The sequence below is a fragment of the Lutra lutra genome, chromosome 4, assembly GCF_902655055.1.
Source record: "Lutra lutra chromosome 4, mLutLut1.2, whole genome shotgun sequence".
Lineage (NCBI taxonomy): Eukaryota > Metazoa > Chordata > Mammalia > Carnivora > Mustelidae > Lutra > Lutra lutra.
The window spans coordinates 169,929,780-169,943,973 of record NC_062281.1 but is presented as its reverse complement, the minus strand read 5'-3'; the positions used below and the strand labels follow the sequence as shown (position 1 = coordinate 169,943,973).

Sequence of the window (14,194 nt, the reverse complement as noted above, 5' to 3'; positions counted from 1 at the left end):
TGGAGCTGTTAGACCCTGTAGGACCCACCATCTACTGTGATCGATCTGCATCAGCCCATCATGGTGAAGAGCTACACCTCGTACCCTCACACTCTCCAGTTGAGACTGGGCAGAATGGGAAAGCCCAAGGCTTAGTCCAGGAAGCCCTTGTTTTAAAATCACAAGGTGGGTGTGTGTCCCAGTAGAAGCCGACCAGGCTGCGTGTTAGGAGAGGACGTGACCATGCTTCTGTCTTTCTGCTCTGGGGGACATGGTGAGTTGGAACCTGAATCTTTGTTTGTGTGGTTGGATGGATTGGGATGGCACAGACACAACAGGGAAGTTGTATGGGGACTAGTTGTCAAGAGGGATTTACTGGGTTCCACCCCCTCCCCCATTTCCTTCTTATTAGCATATTCTTTGATGTCCTGCTGTCCTTCGATTTCTTCTTTGCCGAAGCAGTGCCACTATAACTTGATCAGACTTTCATCATTAATGGTACAGATGAGATGTTCAGCCTGTGCACTTTGCCAATCTTCAGTGACTCTGCTTTAAAGTGTAGGTGTGGTTCCCTGCCAGAATTGGGAGTCTCATTAGGAGACTCCGGCATGAGCTCTGCTTTTCCATAAGAAAGAGTAGGATGGTTTCTGTCCCCTTCCCCCCATTAACTTGTATTTTGTTTTTATTTGTGTTCACAGTATATTTCATATTTAGATCTTCTAGGTGACTTGAAGCAAACATGAAGTCTCTTTTTGAGACTTGTATTTCCAAATGTGAGTTGTATAAAAGCAAAATCAGTCCAAGGTTGAACATTCTATGTTAACTTTGCTGAAAGCAGATTTTAAGTGACTGAGTGAAGGTTGGATAAGACCTTAATTTTTTTTTTCCTAGACCACTTACAGGTAAGTAGGTTTTTGTTTTTTAGTATCCTAAAAATGACCTTTGCTGTATTCTTTTGGGTTGCTCTTGTAACACAACTCTATGGACCGTGTATTTTTCTCTTAAATGGCATCCAAGTTCATAGATCTGTGAAAGGCTGCTTTTCAGAAATTACTAGAAAGTAATCAAGTAGAAAGTCCTTTGGTAATACTGGAATCCACAAGACATGTTTGTTCAAAGACTCAAAAACACAAGACCAGATGGTGCTGTTTTAGATCAGGTTGCTTAAAGGGCCTCTTTTGTGTCTCCCTTGTGTTTTTGTAAATAGGTACCTAGATGAGCAGAAGACTGAGAATGGAAAAGATAAGGAACAGAAACAAACAAATACCGATAAAGAGAAAATGAAAGAGAAAGGGAGCTTCTCTGACACGGGCTTGGGTGATGCGAAAATGAAATCTGATCCATTTGCTCCCAAAACGGATACCGACAAATCTTTTCGGGGTAGCCAGTCTCCCAAAAGGTATAAGCTTCGAGATGACTTTGAGAAGAAGATGGCAGACTTCCATAAGGAAGACATGGATGACCAAGATAAGGACAAAGCTAAGGGAAGGAAGGAATCGGAGTTCGACGATGAACCCAAATTCATGTCGAAAGCCCTAGCAGCGGCAAACAGAAACCAGGACGAGGAGAAGGCCGGCAAATGGGAGGGCCTGGCATATGCACCTCCAGGGAAGGAAAAGCAGAGGAAAACAGAGGAGCTGGAGGACGAATCCTTCTCAGAGAGATCCAAGAAGGAGGATCGGGGAGGGCCCAAGAGAACCGAAAGTGGGCACAGGGGGTTTGTGCCTGAAAAGAATTTCCGAGTGACCGCTTACAAAGCAGTCCAGGAGAAAAGCTCATCACCTCCCCCGAGAAAGACCTCTGAGAGCCGAGAGAAGCTGGGAGCCAAAGGAGACTTCTCCACAGGGAAGTCTTCCTTTTCCATTACTCGAGAGGCCCAGGTCAATGTCCGGATGGACTCTTTTGATGAGGACCTTGCGAGGTGAGATGTAGTCCTTGAACCTCAGGGCTTTAGTGGGCTATAAGGGGCATCTCCTAACCCCTCTTCCTGAGGATGTTCTGGAACCAGGACAGGCCCCTCCTGTATTTCTCCTGCTGTCCAAGTTTCAGTGCTGATAACGTTCACCTGTTTTTGGAATTACGTGTCACTGAGCAGTTGTGTGTTAGGGACCGTATCACAGGGGTGATAAAGCATCTTTTAGTCTTCAGTGACTGGCTTTCTGGGTGTTGGGTCCCCCCTCCTCTTGACCTCTATCCATTACCCTACTTGCCATCATCCCATTTTTTCCTTTAAATGTGTTTAAGATGATTTTGCCTTGTGGAGCTGTTTAGAATCCATTTTTCCGTTCCTAACTAGGTTACTGAAGTCTGTTATTACACACCTCCATCACATAAGGTAGCAGTTTTAAAAGTTGGGGCAGGGGTGGGGGAGGGTTGCCTGGCCCAGCTTGAGCAGAGTGAAGAAGCCCAGGCTGACTGTGTTTTGTACCTGGGGCAAAAACTGTACCGCGGCACCAGTGGGAAGTACACCTGAGCAGCATTCTGGCCCCATCCCACTTCACTGAGTGGTCCTGGCTGGCCAAGCTAGTTGATTTTTTTTTTTTTTTTTAAGATTTTATTTATTTGTCAGAGACAGAGGGAGAGAGAGTGAGCGAGCACAGGCAGGCAGAGAGGCAGGCAGAGGCAGAGGGAGGAGCAGGCTTCCTGCCGAGCAAGGAGCCCGATGTGGGACTCGATCCCAGGATGCTGGGATCATGACCTGAGCTGAAGGCAGACGCTTAACCAACTGAGCCACCCAGGAGTCCCGCTAGTTGATCTTTTAAAATACTCTTCTGTTTGTTGTGTGTGTTAAAAGCTCAGTGACTCCGAAAACAAGACTCAATGAGGTTCAGTACTTCGCCCTGCCCATTTGTTCCTGTTAAGGACTCCCACTGAGAAAAGGGGAGAGATTTTGGATGCCCTTAACCTTCCTTTCCCATCGTTATGGTCCCCTGAGGTTACTTTGAACTTTGGTGGGAAGCAAAAATCAACTTTGTGGGTAAATTTAAAACTCTCGGGGAGAAAAGCATTGCTTTTCTAGGGTTTAAATGTTTGGACTTTCTGTATATCTTGTTACACTGGGCCTCCCTATGTTTCTTTTCCAGACCCAGTGGCTTATTGGCTCAGGAACGCAAGCTTTGTCGGGATCTAGTCCATAGCAACAAAAAGGAACAGGAATTTCGTTCCATTTTCCAGCACATACAGTCAGCTCAATCTCAGCGGAGCCCCTCTGAACTGTTTGCCCAGCACATAGTGACCATCGTTCACCATGTGAAAGGTGAGTGCACACCCCCAGCCTGCTTCGAGCGCCCTTTCTGCAGGCTTCATTTCCTCTGCTACAAGCACAATGATGACCGGGTTTGTAAGGGAGCCTTTCGGGCCTCTTTATCTCATCAAAAGTGCCTTTGAAGCTAGGGACTGGCTCGAAGGAAATTCCTTCCAAGGAGGAGTTTCCATTTTTTAATTACAGTGTTGAAGATTATGAAATGCTAGTAACCTGTGATCGTGAGAATAGGTAAAATCCTTCACATAAGGCTTGCAGAAGGAAGTATGAAGTGTGGCTTTTCCAGCACCTCTCTTTTTTCCTGTCTATCAGATGGAAGCCTCTAGAGGTCTCTCAGAGACCTAGTGGTGTGAATTTCTTCTCTGCGTTTTTCTGCCATGTCCTGGGCAAACTGAGGTGGGCAGGTTGGGGAGTGGTAAAGAGAAGTGATACAGCAGCTGGGGTGGGCCAGTTACAGGTTCTACCTGAAACTTTAGCTCCAGGGGGAGTTGGTGCCATGATTCACAGAGAAGTGAGCTCTGGGTTTCCTCATATCCACATACTAAGACAGGGAGCAACAGTGGACATTCAGTAGCCAACATTGTATGGTGTGTGACCTGGGCATCTTTCCATCCCCTTTTCAGTGTGTCTGTTACATGGATTTGACTACTTGAGTCACATCTCTGTGGCTTCGGGTTCATGCAGAAGAGTTGAATATTTGGTCCGCCTTTGAGAGTGTAATGTGTTTTTCTTTGAATTCCCACAGAACATCACTTTGGGTCCTCAGGAATGACATTGCATGAGCGCTTTACTAAATACCTAAAGAGGGGAACTGAGCAGGAGGCAGCTAAAAACAAGAAAAGCCCAGAGATACACAGGTGAGGACTTGGGCCTTACGCTGGAGGTGGCCATAAAAGCTTGCTCATCAAATGATAAACTCATCTTGTTCTTGTCAATGTTAGGTGGGTGCCTCAGCAGCAGAGTTTAGGGTGAACATTCTCCAGATGCTAGGATAGCAGTGGGTGTTTGTAGTTTGAGTGGAAAGGGGATGCCTTGATGACTGCAGTTTTTCACTTTGGGCCTGAGGAAGGACTGGCCTTTTGATATAGATGAATCCTTGTATTCTTGGGAACTGGCAGATGATAACCTGAGACCATGGTGAGCTTCCTGCAGGTGGAGTAAATGTTAAGCTTTTTTTCCAGGACTGATATATGGAACGCATGTGTTCCATGTAGCAGTTCTTCTTTTAGAAGAATTTCCAGTGCATGGGAGAGCTTGGAGGATTATGTCCAAAGGGTTTAAAAGCCCAGCAGTTTTAAAGACCGCCACATTCAGTTGTGGGAGCATATTCAGCACATAGGGGCTTTGTCTAGAAACAAACTTGGCTATAGCTTTAATTTCTTACTAACCATCCGGTTGTAGTAGGGAGGAGAACCATGTTTCTGCAACAGTCTGGGGTCTTTGGGATGTGTGTATGTGCCAGGCACTTTTCTCACCTAGACCTTACCTCATAGGTAAATAATGGTCCATTATATTCTTATTCCCAAGACGAAAACTGCTCTTTGAGGTTAGCAGGGCATGGATAGTCTTGATGTGAACTTGAGATTATAGGCGTGGGTGTAGGTGAGTCTGTCTTCCTGGCTGTAACAGTACTAGGAAGGAATAAGAAGTTTTCTTCAGTTTGAGTTTGACTGAGAAGTTGGTCTCTGTGTGTGTGTGTGCGCGCGCGCCCATGTGCCTATACACAGACACACCTATGGGACAGGATAAATATATAAGCAAAGAATATTAGTAATATATATTTGTAAGTTATGAAACATAATTAAAAGGAATGCCGAGGATTCTCTTAACCAACTGAGGAACTAAAATACTACCAATAATATATTCACACTATGGGGATTATTAAATAGTTTTCCTATTTTCAATTTTTAGGAGGATAGACATTTCTCCCAGTACATTCAGAAAACATGGTTTGGCTCATGATGAAATGAAAAGTCCACGGGAACCTGGCTATAAGGTGAACTGTTGCTTTGATCGTAATTCCAACAAAATGAGTGCGTTGGGCATGAACTTGACAGAAATGTGTTTGTTTAAATTACTCTCTACTTAAGTTTGTGTTTTTCTTTTAAGGATGGGCATAATTCTAAAAATGAACTACAAAGGGTTAATTTTTATTAAATGTATCAACAACCTTTGTGAAGTGGTTAGAATATGGTAAATGACCCCAAAGTCTATTGAGGTGAGCTTGAGAAAAAAAAGAGAGGAGTTTTGGAACAAGTGCCCATGATGAGAGAAGAAACTTTTTGTGATATTTTTCTGCTTGTAAGTATTATCAAATCAACTATATTACATGCACTATTTCCAACCATGATTTCAAAAAGACATGCATGTCAGAGGAGAGTGAAATATTCATATCTTAACATGGTAGACTGTTTTAAACAGCTAGTCCAGTTTTTTTTTTTTTTCCTAACATTGTACCATATTTATCATCTGTTGGTTACTATTACTTTAAAGCTAAACATTATTTTGATAGCCCAGCTACATTTGCAGTGATGTGCACGCAGAGTTAATGAAGAGGTTAAGGCTTGTATGCGATCTTTTACTATGAAATAATAGATTTGGGTTTTTTTTAAAGTCTCTTAGTATTTATTGACCTTCATTCACATATACAGTTGAAATTTAAAATTAAAGATGGCTCTTCCAGTGCTGCTGAAACCTTTTCCTAAAGATGCTCATCTTCAGGTCTTCCAAATGAATTTGTCTCGGTAGTCAAATGTGACGAGAGGCCCTCTGCACAGTCTCTCGTCTCTCCCCGCTCCCCCTCCTTTCTTTTTCTTCATGTTCTCACCAGCTTGGCACTGACCCTGTGAAATGCAAGGCTTTGAGACAGCAGAAGAGTGCTCGCCCTCTGGGCCTCTTGGGCCCGCTCCGTAGAGGTGCTGTGGGTGTACAGCCTCAGGGAGCAGCATCTGCCCTTTTTTGGGTCTTTGGAGGGCACAGAGGCCCCATTCCCTCTAAAAAACGAACAGGATAAAAATAAACCTTCTTGAACTTCATTTCAACAAAAAACTTAGTACTTTGTATGAGATATTAATATGGAGTGAACTGCCCATTCCTTCCTCTTTTAGAGAGGTTTTACTTCCCATGAGCCAAGTCCGAGTGCTTAGTGTCCCTGAATCCGCCTGGCCCTCTGTGCTCTGAGTGTCCCAAGCTGTCGAAAGCCCTTGCCCTGGTTTGGGGCATGCAGCAATGCCGCCACCGCTGAATCCATAGCACACATGCCCTGGGGAATTCGACTTAATAAAAGGAAGTCAGCAAAAAAAAAAAAAGTACCTTCCTTTTTTGCTGCTGCCTTTTCCCTTTTTAAAATAAAATTTGACCTGGTATTGCCACTTTGTGGATTCTCCATTGTGGTTTTGCTGTTCCCTCTCTAAAGCAATTTCTCACTGTAACTGGGCATTTTGGAAGGCTGCCGAAGTGTCCCACAGTCTCTTGTTGGGCTCCATACTGAGAGCTAATTCCAAGGAGAGGGTAAACCTATGGTGGCTGCCACAGTGTAGGTAGGGAAGGATGACACGACACCAGCATTTACACTCTTGGTGGTGACTAGGCTGAGCCAGCCTAACCGGCCACCTTGTGAAGCTGATTTGGGCCTACTCAGCGTGTAGGCTAGCCAGAGTCATTACTGGGCAACAGAGAAAACAAACAAGGCAAGATCGATGTCTGGCATTTTCAGAAGGCAGTCGTCGTCATTTTAGAGAATGGTTTGGGTTCTGTGAGGGACCCTCAGGAAGGGACTTCTGTGGGACATCTTATATGCCTCCAAGCTTGGGTGAGGAGCCTCACACTCCCAGTGCTTCCTCTGCACCACTCCATTGGAGTAGAAACCACAGTTTGTGGGGTGGTTGAGTTGTCAGCCCTGAATCCCAAAAACCTTAATTTTGATTTCTCTTACGGCAGGCTGAGGGAAAATACAAAGATGATCCTGTTGATCTCCGCCTTGATATTGAACGTCGTAAAAAACATAAGGAGAGAGATCTTAAACGAGGTAAATCAAGAGAATCAGTAGATTCCAGAGACTCAAGCCACTCGAGGGAAAGATCAGCTGAGAAAACAGAGAAAACTCATAAAGGATCAAAGAAGCAGAAGTACGTAAGCCTCTGTTCCTTCCTTCAGACTCTTGAGTGTGGGGTCTCTTGTCTGCTCCTTTTGGGCTGTATACCAGACCTTCTAGGCCAGAGAAGTTCAGGGTTAGGAATGATAGCAGTTCTTGTATACCACGGAACTGTCAAGTAAGGTCCCTGGCTGAAAACAGAATTTCTGCATTAACGTAGGTGTGATCCTTGTCCAAAGAAGGCCTCCTGGGAGATGGGCATTTAATTTGGCTATATGGACAGAGCAGAAAATGACTTGGGAATTCCTTCTGGGTTGTGTTAGGCATTTTCTTTGATACGTTCTTTTTCATCACAAATCTTCGTGGAGACATTACGTTTTTGAAACAGTTCAAAGTTGTTGGCTGGTTTTGTCGAAGAAATAGAGTGAAACTAGATAGGACAAGATTGTTGATCTTAAATGCCTTTTCAGAACTAGTTTCACAGACACCTCCAAGTGAGGTGTTCCAAATACTCTTTAAACAAAGGCAGCATTGTGGAACGTCATAGGGCAGCATACATGCCAAGGTCCTGTCGTTTCTGTTTACATCTGTGAAAGTTCCATGCCTTTTCAATCATGTCTCATTAAACATGGAGGAGTTGAAGCCCTGCACTTTCCCATATGAAGCAACACCACTTTTGCTGTCTGTGAACTTCGGCCGGCAAGCATTTTCATATCCACTTGCTGATAACAATCCTTTGAAATAAGTTGAACACTTGGTGTGGTACCCGTTTTGCCCATTTTGAAAGATAAGCCAGGCTCATAATGATTGGTCTAAGAGAACAGATGATTTGTCTAAGATGATCAGCTGGCATCAAAACCCAGGTGTTCTGTTCCACTTTGTCTCCCTCTCCGCTGTGTTACTTCTGCCCGGGGAGCCCTGCCAGCCTTTGGGGCTGCCTGTTGATGAGGGACTCGATCATCCTCGCGGAGAGTGGAGGTGGCTGTACAGCAGTCCTCAGCGCCGCTGCTGGTGGAGAAGCAGCAGGACCCCTCCAGCATTTCAGGGTTGGGTTTGGATTATTGATCCTGATTGCTTTCCCTGGAACACGTGTCTCTTCCTCTGACTTGCCTTGCAGTCTTTGAAACCCTAGTATTCTCTGAATGGGGCAAGAAGAAAGATGCTTACCCTCACGCTTACTCTCACTCTAAGTCACGCCTCAGTTGACAAAACTGTTTGTCATAGGAGTGAAGGACAGCTCACCCAAGGTCACATAAGTATGAAAGGCGGTGCTGGGACTTTTGGTGCCTTTGGAGTCTTTTTTTTTTTTAAGATTTTATTTATTTATTTGACAGACGGAGATCACAGAGAAGCAGGCAGAGAGAGAGTGGAGGAAGCAGGCTCCCTGCTGAGCAGAGAGCCCGACATGGGGCTCGATCCCAGGACCCTGGGATCATGACCTGAGCCAAAGGCAGAAGCTTTAACCCACTGAGCCACCCAGGCGCCCCTGGAGTCTTATTTTTTAAAACCTCTTAAAATAGCCCTGACTTATAGGAGTCAAGACTTACACATCTTAGTTATAAAAATCCTATGACAGGGGCGCCTGGGTGGCTCAGAGGGTTAAAGCCTCTGCCTTCGGCTCAGGTCATGATCCCAGGGTCCTGGGATCGAGCCCCACATCGGGCTCTTTCCTTGGTGGGGAGCCTGCTTCCTCCTCTCTCTCTCTGCCTGCCTCTCTGCCTACTTGTGATCTCTCTCTGTCCAATAAACAAATAAAATCTTTAAAAAAAAAAAATCCTATGACAATAACTTAGGCTTCTTATGAGTAAATACTAGAAAGAGCTACTAGGGTTTAAATATTTAAGTTGTTGAGCTTCTTAAATGTTAGGGAGTGTGGTGGGGGAGGCAGAAGGATACTTTGCATAATGGAGGACAGCAAGAGGTTCCTGGCATTTGGCCGGCTTCTCCCCTAAGTCGTTCTGTAGTCCTGGGTGGCTGGCCTTTCTGCCACCTTATAGGCAGCCAGTGGGCTCCATCAGCACATGGCAGGGCTGGCACCGACCTCTGGTACATAGACAGTGACTCATTGTAGTAAGCTCATTTGCCCTAGTCTATAATTGCTCTCAGATGAAGGGAAGGGCGGGAAGTCACTCTGGGAAGAGTTTTGCCAGATCCTGTGCTTACTAACTCACCCTGTTTGAGCTCAGTGAGAGGTGGCATATGGAGTCGTCGTATAATTAGAGCTAGCTTTGAGCCCAGCTTCTGCTCAGCTTGGTCACCCTGAATCTCCGCTGTCTATAAAATGGGGAAATGCTCCTGAAGGGTCACGGTTGCCGTTGGCAGCCTGCCTGCTCTGTCCCTGTAGAGTGTTGAAGCATGTGGTTTTGTTCAGTCTTAAGAACAGGCCCGTGAGGCAGCTCGCGTTCTTCCTGTGAGAAATGAAGGTAATGTAAGGTGCTCAGTACATCAGGGCTCCCAGTCTGCCTTCCTCGTTCACGTGTATGTATCACAGCGGGCCGCGTTCTCTTCCTCTTACTGTTCATGTCCCAGGCCCTTCCCTGGCTAAGACACAGACACATGACTCAGAATTGAGAGGAAACTCCAGGTGCCCTGGGTGGGTAGCTGGGGGCGAGTCTTGAGGTTATGCGTCTTCAGTGTCTTCATCACAGACATGCTCGTGGTTCTCTGGCGAGGCCCCAGCTGAGGGCTGTCCCCCAGCGCCGACTGATTTAAATCCCTGGCTCTTCTGTTCTCATAGGAAGCACCGGAGAGCACGAGACCGGTCCAGGTCCTCCTCCTCTTCATCCCAGTCGTCCCATTCCTACAAAGCGGAGGAGTACACTGAAGAGACGGAGGAGAGGGAAGAGAGCACCACAGGCTTTGACAAGTCAAGACTAGGGACCAAAGACTTCGTGGGTCCAAGTGAAAGAGGCGGCAGAGCTCGAGGGACCTTTGTAAGATCCTCCCCCTCTCCCTGCTCCCGCAGGTTCTGGTTATGTGATTATCAGGTTACTAGTTTTGTTACCCTTGCTACAGAAACCCAAGCTCTACATCCCAGAATCTGTGGTGTCCCCTTCCCCAGGCTTTTTGCTTCTAGTTATTTTTCTGTTCGTAATCGTGCTTACCTAGAAAGTCTCTCAGGGCTTCTGGCCTCCAGATTTCCGCATTTACCTTGACTGCTGCGGCATCTGTAGGGAGGAGGGCCTTGTGCCGTCCAGTTCTCTGCCTGGACTACAGACCTGAGCAGAACGGGAGTGGCTAGAAGCCAGTTGATTGGCTGATTGACTAGAGGATCCCTGTCTGTCCTGTGCCAGAGAGGTATTTGAGCAGAAGGCAGGGAATGGTTTTTCTCCACTCCTGACGCAGTTCTTTGTTCTTTTTCCCCGTTTATGCCACAGCAGTTTCGAGCCAGAGGGAGAGGCTGGGGGAGAGGCACCTACTCCGGTAGCAACAACAGCAGCAGCAGCAACGATTTTCAAAAGAGAAACCGGGAGGAGGAGTGGGACCCCGAGTACACGCCCAAAAGCAAGAAGTATTACCTGGTATGTGTCTGGGATGACCAGGAAGGGCCGGGGGCCTCACACATAGCATGGCTGACCCCGAGGCTTCATCAGTCTGTCCAGAGCCGTGATGAAAGGCATGTGCAGGAGTTCTGTGTACTTGGGGGATAGTGCACTGCTGGCCAGAGGCGTGTTCTCCTGCGAGGCGGGATCCTGGCCTCATCTGGGAGGTGTGTGGATTTCAGGATAAGCAGGAAGGGTGGCTCTGGGCTTTTGAGTTGTGAGCTGGTCTGATTGCTAGCCCACCCTCGGCTGCCCTCCAGCCTTTATCCAGGGACGGAGTCCGCACTCTTCCCCCAAGTCCGCAGTTCATGCTGTCCTTCCCGAGTACAAGATAGAAAAGACAGCTCAGGATCTCTTTGAGGAGAGGATCTGTCTCCAGAATGAGATGTCACTGGGGTGTCTCTCTTCAGAGCTGTTGGTCATTCCTAGGCAGCAAGCACTTTGTGGGTCTCCCTCCATCCCTCCCTCACGTTGGGGCTTGTCTAGGTTGGATTACCTGGCCAGAGAGTAAGTTCTGTCAGCCCGCTGTTTGAACAGCAGGCTCAGGTCCAAGCAGATGGGACTCGGAGTATTGTAACCAAGGTAAGCCTGCAGCCGAAGCTGCCTCGCCACAAGCAGGACTGGTGCAGGGCTGTACCGGCAGTGGCACAGGTTTACAGCCACCTTCCCTGTTCTGGGGAGGCTGGGAGCTGCCTGGAGACTCCTCAGGGATCCTTGGGCCTGCATCTAGGGGAAAGTTGACTGGGCCAACTCCACAGGTGCTGGAGTGGCAACTGCTCCAGGGGGAAGGTGAAAGCCATCTGAGTCCTTCTCCCTGTCCCCATTTGCTGCCTGAAGCAGCATTGTTGGCCTCCCATGTTTAGGCTGTTGAACCAGCAGCCCTGGTGGGAAGCAGCTGGCCCTCTTGCTGAGTTGATCCCTGGAGCCTCAGGGATGGTTTAGAGGTTTTGAAGCCATGGGGCTGATGAAACCAACAACTTGTAGTTTTCAGAGTGCTTTCTCCCTCATTCTGTCATTGGAGCCCTTCTGTCTCGGGTGATTATCAGGGGAGGATCGAGACGCAGGCTGGGGTTTTCCTGCTCTGCCACACTGCCTCTCTGCGTGAAATTCAGAGGCGAGAGAGAGATGGGAGGCTGGGTTCTGGGTTCTACCTTTGCCACTCACAGGTCTGAGACCATGACTGGGTCATTTTGCCCTTGGTCTCCCTGCCTGTTCTTGGCTGGGGTGGGCAAGAGCTTGTGTGCCAGCGAGCTCCCTGACATCCCAGACCAGATAGAGTTTCATGTTTTGGTGTTTGCTTGGCTTTCTCAGACCTGTCCTTTGAGACCTGGAATATGAAATAACATAAAGTCACCTTAAGTTCCTGGCAGAGTGGAGGGTGATGGTGATGGTACTGTAGATGTGAGGGTTAAAGGAGATAATGGAGGTGAAGGTCTGTTGGGGCTCAGTGAAGATTTTATCATCGTCATTGTAATGCCCAGTTACTGCCTCAGAATGCCTTAGGCCCCAGTGGAATATTCTCTTGGATCTGAATCAGTAGCATTTTTGGAGTGGGGGAAGGGGAGGAGGACAGAAAAGCAACAAAAGGTGGGGTGAGGTAAAAGATTGGTATGAGAAAGTCACATTTGGGGGAGAAGAGGGTTCTGGCTACTCTTGTTCGCTCCGGGATTGATGGCAGTTTTCTTTTCTCTCAGCATGATGACCGTGAAGGTGAAGGCAGTGAGAAGTGGGTGAGCCGGGGCCGAGGCCGAGGAGCCTTCCCTCGGGGTCGAGGCCGGTTCATGTTCCGGAAGTCCAGCACCAGCCCCAAATGGGCCCACGACAAGTTTAGTGGGGAGGAAGGGGAGATTGAAGACGACGAGAGTGGGACAGAGAACCGAGAAGAGAAGGACAATTTACAGCCCACAACTGAGTAGGGGCCACTCTGATGGGAGCCCCTGCCCAGGGGAGAGAGGGCGCTGGGAAGATGGCTGGTGAGGAGCAAAACAGAGGAGCCTGAAGATTGCAAAAATCCCACCCCTAACCCCCACCAGCCAGCCACGCAGAATCCTACTACAGCCGAAAGCATCCCTGGCGCTGCGTCCCACTGGACAGAGGCGGACGGCCAAGGAGCCTGGGGTCAGGCCCGGCTCTTGAGCAGAGCAGAACACAACACGTTGGGCTTTAGCTGTGTTTCTCATTTGTTGTTGGTGTGCGGGGTGGGGGCTGGGGTAGGGAGGGGAGAGCGATACTTGGATTTTGGTTTGTTCCCTATTAGAAACCGACAGTTTTGTTCTTACTTTCATTTGGAGCTAAGAGGACTAATTTGATGATTTTCAATCTCTTCTTTCTTATCCTGATTTTAAAAGCCCTTCTTCATCCCTTTTTTTCTTTTTCTTTCCTTTTTTAGGCATATGTAGTAATAATAGCAGAAAGATTTAATTTGGGCAACTTTGATTCTTCAAAGAGAAAACAAAGCATGTGAATAAACATTGAAGTGTTCACCTCAGTTTGGGACCAAACTGCTTGGATCTTTGTAAAAATCGGTTTTGTATGTCGAGGAGGAGTTCAAGGCCTTTCTGACCACCTTGTGTTCCCCTTTTCTGCACAGCCATGTATTCCATGGCTGTTAATCACACCCCACGTGTCCCCCCACCCCAATATTTTCTGATTTTTTCTGGGCTGGGCATCCCATTCTCCACCAGCAGCTCCAGTATCCCAAACTTTGTAGTCCTGCTGATCCTCTCAGCAACAGGGGTGGAAACTGGTCGGCAGTTTCTGGTCTGTTTTCTAAGAAACTTCTGAATTCTATTATCTTTACAAATATAAGATGAGAAGATAATTTTTTCAATATTTTTTATTAATCTTTTTATAAAATGAAAAGAAACTCCTATGGTCGATTAAGGAAGGTGGTTATGGCTGGGTGGTTTGTGGGGGTTTGTTTTTTTCTTTTCCTTTTTTTTTTTTTTAACCTTAAGCTTTAAGTTGAAACATTCTTGGATGTTTGGGGGGAAAAAACATCCTCTTTAAATGGGTCCTTGTGCTTGCCTTCTGGGGAGGCGGTCCTGAGCAGGTGAATCATACGGCATTTATGCATATGTTATATGCGGACTGCACCCACCTCTTCTCCCCCCGCCCCCAACCTTTGCCTCTTGGGTTGTTGTGCTTCTTTCCCCCTTACTTTGCTACATTTCTATAGTTAAGTTGGTTTTACTTGAATGATTCATGTTTAGGGGAAAAAAAATTAAAACACCCTTAAAATTTGTTTCAACTCCTCCTGCAAATAAAAAAATAAATGAAGAAGGCAGATGTAAATGGACTCTGGTCATTGTCACCCTT

At 46.9% G+C, this 14,194-nt stretch overlaps 1 protein-coding gene across 4 annotated transcripts in view; it reads left to right on the top strand.

Annotated features, from left to right (window-relative positions):
- THRAP3 (thyroid hormone receptor associated protein 3) overlaps positions 1 to 14,170 on the top strand; it is a 72,903-nt gene extending 58,733 nt beyond the window's left edge. For 3 of the 4 annotated variants that reach the window (XM_047725578.1, XM_047725580.1, XM_047725579.1), the window contains 8 exons: positions 1,187 to 1,900; positions 3,063 to 3,235; positions 3,987 to 4,098; positions 5,153 to 5,237; positions 7,181 to 7,368; positions 10,072 to 10,267; positions 10,712 to 10,855; positions 12,571 to 14,170. In XM_047725578.1, coding sequence (XP_047581534.1) covers positions 1,187 to 1,900; positions 3,063 to 3,235; positions 3,987 to 4,098; positions 5,153 to 5,237; positions 7,181 to 7,368; positions 10,072 to 10,267; positions 10,712 to 10,855; positions 12,571 to 12,792 — 1,834 coding nt within the window. In that variant the 3' untranslated portion in view covers positions 12,793 to 14,170. The remainder of the gene's footprint in view (positions 1 to 1,186; positions 1,901 to 3,062; positions 3,236 to 3,986; positions 4,099 to 5,152; positions 5,238 to 7,180; positions 7,369 to 10,071; positions 10,268 to 10,711; positions 10,856 to 12,570) is intronic. The other variant, XM_047725581.1, reaches the window with a different exon arrangement.
- Positions 14,171 to 14,194: the final 24 nt, after the last annotated feature.